This window comes from Nelumbo nucifera, chromosome 4, assembly GCF_055504915.1.
Source record: "Nelumbo nucifera cultivar China Antique chromosome 4, China Antique-T2T, whole genome shotgun sequence".
Classification (NCBI taxonomy): domain Eukaryota; kingdom Viridiplantae; phylum Streptophyta; class Magnoliopsida; order Proteales; family Nelumbonaceae; genus Nelumbo; species Nelumbo nucifera.
This window is the reverse complement of record NC_142652.1, coordinates 95396791-95400999: the sequence shown is the minus strand read 5'-3', so window position 1 is coordinate 95400999 and position 4209 is coordinate 95396791. Positions and strand designations below refer to the sequence as shown.

Here is a 4209-nt window from a genome sequence, read left to right as displayed (position 1 = left end):
TTTTGGATTGTAGAAGCAAAATGAATTTGGATTTTGAATCCTAGTATTCAAATGACCAATCCTGGGACGAATTTGAATTCCACTCACATGAAGTTCGCGGAATCTTTTCTATATTTCTCTGAATTCCTTTACATCAAAAAGTTCATTTTCAGACACAGATTCCAGCGATCCCCAACAAATCCAATCTGCCCATATTCCAAATCCACACTAATCAATTAGAAAAAGAAATCCACCCTACTCCAAACGCAACTGAAGTAGATTGGAATTGAATTCCATATTAATCAAGTTAAAAAACCAAAAATGGGAAAAAAAGGACAAAAAATTATAGTATTTTACTCTTTATCCATTCTCGGCACTACATAATTTACAAAACTATACTGCGATGAAGCAGTCATAGCAAAAAACTACAAGAATCTGATTCAGTCGAACACCTCTGTGATGATACCACCAAATGCAAATTAACCTGGTTAATGCTTGTAAGGCGATGCATCTTGCATTCTGTTCTTCCTCTTCTGCAGGAACCGTTGCAGAGATCGCTTCATCGACAGCCCCGGTAGGCTCTGGAGCTGAGATTGCAGAGGTGGAGAGAGAGGAGATCGAGGGGTGGTCATTCTTTCCCCCATTTCTCGCCTCGCGATGCAGATGATAGCTCTTGCCTGCATTTAGTTACAAGAAAAACACAACTTAGTAACAGTAGTTCTTATGTTCTAATCAGATTCAATAAAACCTGATCTGGGCTTAACTAGAGGGAAATGAAGGGTCACCATTACCTGCGACACCACCACGTTGGTGTGATGAAAGGCAAGTGATTTGGAATCTGTAACAATCAAGAATCCAAATCTAGAGACGTGGTAGGTTTTGGGTTGACTGAATTGAATAAAGTTCTTACCTACCCAATAAAGAAATCAAAACGTTTTCCTTCTGTTTTTTCCTCTGAGTTTTTTCTCATTTGAACGAGTCAAAACTGGGCGCCCTTCTACTATTCGACCCAACTCACCGGAGTTCGGTGTGGCAAAGGGGTAGCTCAACTCGATCTAATTGGGTGGTTACAGACTTACAGTTACAGATCAGTGGATGTAGAAGAAAGAACTAGAGCATACCTGAAGATCGGTTACATCGCAGACGCAAACCCGCCCGTTGTAAAATATGGTTAGTTGCTGCTGCTTCTGCTGTTGTGCTTGTTCTTGTTGTCGTTGGGTTCTAATGGATGCTTCCGACCTTCGATTAAGAAAAGAAAAGAAAGAAATGTTAATAAAACCTTGAAACTGATGTACAGCTGAGAACAGAATAAGAAGAAGAAGAGTGAACTTACAGGGAAGAGTTGTCGGAATCGGATGAAGGACGAGAACCCAGAGGGAAAAGACAGAGGTCTAGATTGCAGTTCCTCCTCAAAGCCAACGGCAGAGTAGACTTTGCCATCTCCAATGGAATACGGAGAGCTGGAACTCCGCTCGGAGAAGAAGGAGGAGAGAGGATGAAGGGTTGTAACTTGTAAGAGAGAGGAGAGTGTGATCCGATTTATAAAAGTAAGATGTTTGATTAAATTCCACAAAGGCAAAGGCAAATATTACTCAAACGTCACACAAGCGGACATGTGAATCGGCGGGAGAAATTTAATAGAGTAAAATGGCACGTTGATCACGTTATGATCTTATGGAAGAAAACCCACGTTTCGAAACAAAACTCCGCTGTTCCGTCCCCACACTCTCTCTCTCTCTCTCTTTTCTTTTATTCTTTATTTTCACGTGCCGAAGTCGATTAGGCATTTCCCCTTGGCAGTTTCACTTGACTCTTGTTTCTACAAAGTGGATGGAATTGAAATTATGCCCTTGATCTTTGCATAATTTCTCCACAAAAAAAAAAATGAACTTGGAAATTTGAGTGGGTCGCATGTTGGGTAACCACCGCTAGATGGGATTCGACGTAAGAAAAAGGGTAAAATATAAAAACCTCTCCTCATGTTCTATTTTAACAACAATCCCCTCTATTCCCGGCCAACTCCATCATTCTTTCGGCCTTTGGTGTTACCTTTTTTTAAGGTGAACGATAAATATCTCGGTGGGCCCTTGTTTATGAAGCTAAAGTATTGGAATGGAAATTCTTAGTCGAAAAACTAAAGTCTAAACTGGCGGGTTGGAAGAAGCGTACTCTCTCTCATGCTGGCAGATTTGTTCTTATTAAGTCCACTCTTCAAGCTGCTCCTCAATATATCATGCAGACCTATCTCCTTCCAAAGCAAACATGTTCGGAGCTGAATAATATGTGCAGAAATTTCTGGTGGTCTGACTCTGAGAATGTTGGTCACTGTTTTGTAGACCAAAAGCCTCTGGCGGGCTGGGCTTTCGTGATTTTGAGTTAGCCAATAAAGCCCATATCATGAAATTGGGTTGGAGATTACTTAAGTTCCCTTCAGCTTTGTGGGTTAAAGTCCTCCATGCTAAATACTTCAGGTCCTCCAACTTCTAGGAATTAAAATCAAAATCGGGGATATCCTACATATGGCGAGGTATTCTTGCTTGTAGATCTCATCTTCGCAAAGGGTGCCGTTGGATAATTGGTAATGGGTGGAGCGTTGATGCCTTATCCGATCCCTGGCTCTCTAATGTTGTGGATCTTTCTGTCCGGCCCCATAGAAACCCTCCTCTGAAAGTGGCGGATTTTATCAATCATCAATCAATGACCTAGAACCAAGCTCTGATTAGCCACATCTTTCAGCCACAAGCTGCACAAGAGATTCTCTCCTTGGCTCTCTCATTACATAGTAATGTCATGGAGGATCAACTTATTTGGTCTCTTACTCCCCATGGGCAGTTCACCACCTCTTCAGCATATAGACTTCTGTCTTCGAACCTGCCTTGTTCCTCTAATGTAAACTTTCTATATGGTGAATGCGAATGGCCAACATTTTGGAAAATCAAATGGATCCGCCCCAAGATCATGATCTTTATCTGGAGGGCCTTAAATGATGCGATCCCCACAAGGAATAAATTAAAGTTGTGGAGGCCCAAATTTGACTCTTGTTGCCCATTTTGCTTGTTTGACAAGGAATCAGTCGATCACTTATTCATATTCTGCCCAATTGCACAAGCAGTCTAGTTTGGTTCTGATTTGGGTGTCCATTCTGATCTATTCAAGCATTTCCTTGAGCTGATCTCTTTCTGGATTTTCCTGGGATCAACTTCTCTCTCCCCTCATCCCCCTTACCCACTGGCATTCTCAATCATTTGGCATCTTTGGTTGGCTCGCAATGCAGTTATTTTTCGCGGAGTTGTATGGCCTCCTGAACTAATTATCTGTAAAGCCTAGGAATCCTCTGTTGGGTTTTTGGATGATGTCTGTCCAACTTCTCATAACCTTTTGAATATTCTTGCCCCAGTCCCTCCTTGTAGATGGAGTAAGCCTCCGGCTGGTCTGGTGAAGATTAATTTTGATGGTGCAACCTCTCCTGTATGCGTAAGTGCTGACTGTATCATCAGGGACCATTGTGGAAACTTGATCTATGCTCGCGTGGTCCTTTCTTGCTCGTGTTCTGCTCTGGAATCTGAAGCCCATGCTGTGCTGGAAAGTCTCCTTTTTGCTATATCCTATGGAATTTCCAAAGTTGTTTTTGAGGGTGATTGTGCTACTTTGATCAACTTCTTGTTGGAGGATAATGGTATCCCTCCGAGGAGTGTGACTAAACTCTTTCTCAGTTGCAAGAATATCCTTAATCATCACCTGGAGTTCTCAGTAGCCTTCTCTCCTAGATTGGCTAACAGGGCGGCTCATGCATTGGCACGGTTTGGTTTGTCATGTAATTCATCCTTTACCTGGTCCTCTGCTCCCTTGTTTTTAAAGAAGATTGTACTTGTTGATTCTGCTTAGTAGACCCCTTTGTTATAGTCTCCCTCAAAATGTTCAAAATAGCCATACAATTACTATTGAGGCTGGTTCCTACTTAAAAACAATAACACTAGTAATGAAAGAGAATTTAAAGTTGCAGCTTTACCTTTAACGATTGATATGAAAGGTAAACTTAGAAAATAAATCAATTTCAAAAAAGAGATTGGAAGGGTTTGAGCTAACAATTCATATGAAGAGAAACTATAAAAGATAAGCATTTTGGTGAAGAGTAACTGTATGGGTATTTTGGACATTTTCATGCCTCTTTTTAGACGATTTTAACAAAAGGAGGCCTATTTGCAACCATATCACAAAGTTCAGGGGAGG

The 4209-nt window shown here is 41.3% G+C and overlaps 1 protein-coding gene across 1 annotated transcript; it reads right to left on the bottom strand.

Annotated features, from left to right (window-relative positions):
• Nucleotides 1-303: 303 nt before the first annotated feature.
• On the bottom strand, nucleotides 304-1586 carry JAZ8 (jasmonate-zim-domain protein 8). Its single transcript, XM_010277553.3, has 3 exons — nucleotides 1313-1586; nucleotides 1101-1218; nucleotides 304-656 (listed from the first exon to the last, which is right to left on the bottom strand). Exons 1-3 carry the CDS (start codon nucleotides 1417-1419, stop codon nucleotides 468-470), a joined length of 414 nt encoding a protein of 137 aa, XP_010275855.1. The 5' UTR covers nucleotides 1420-1586; the 3' UTR covers nucleotides 304-467.
• Between the last annotated feature and the right edge of the window lie 2623 nt (nucleotides 1587-4209).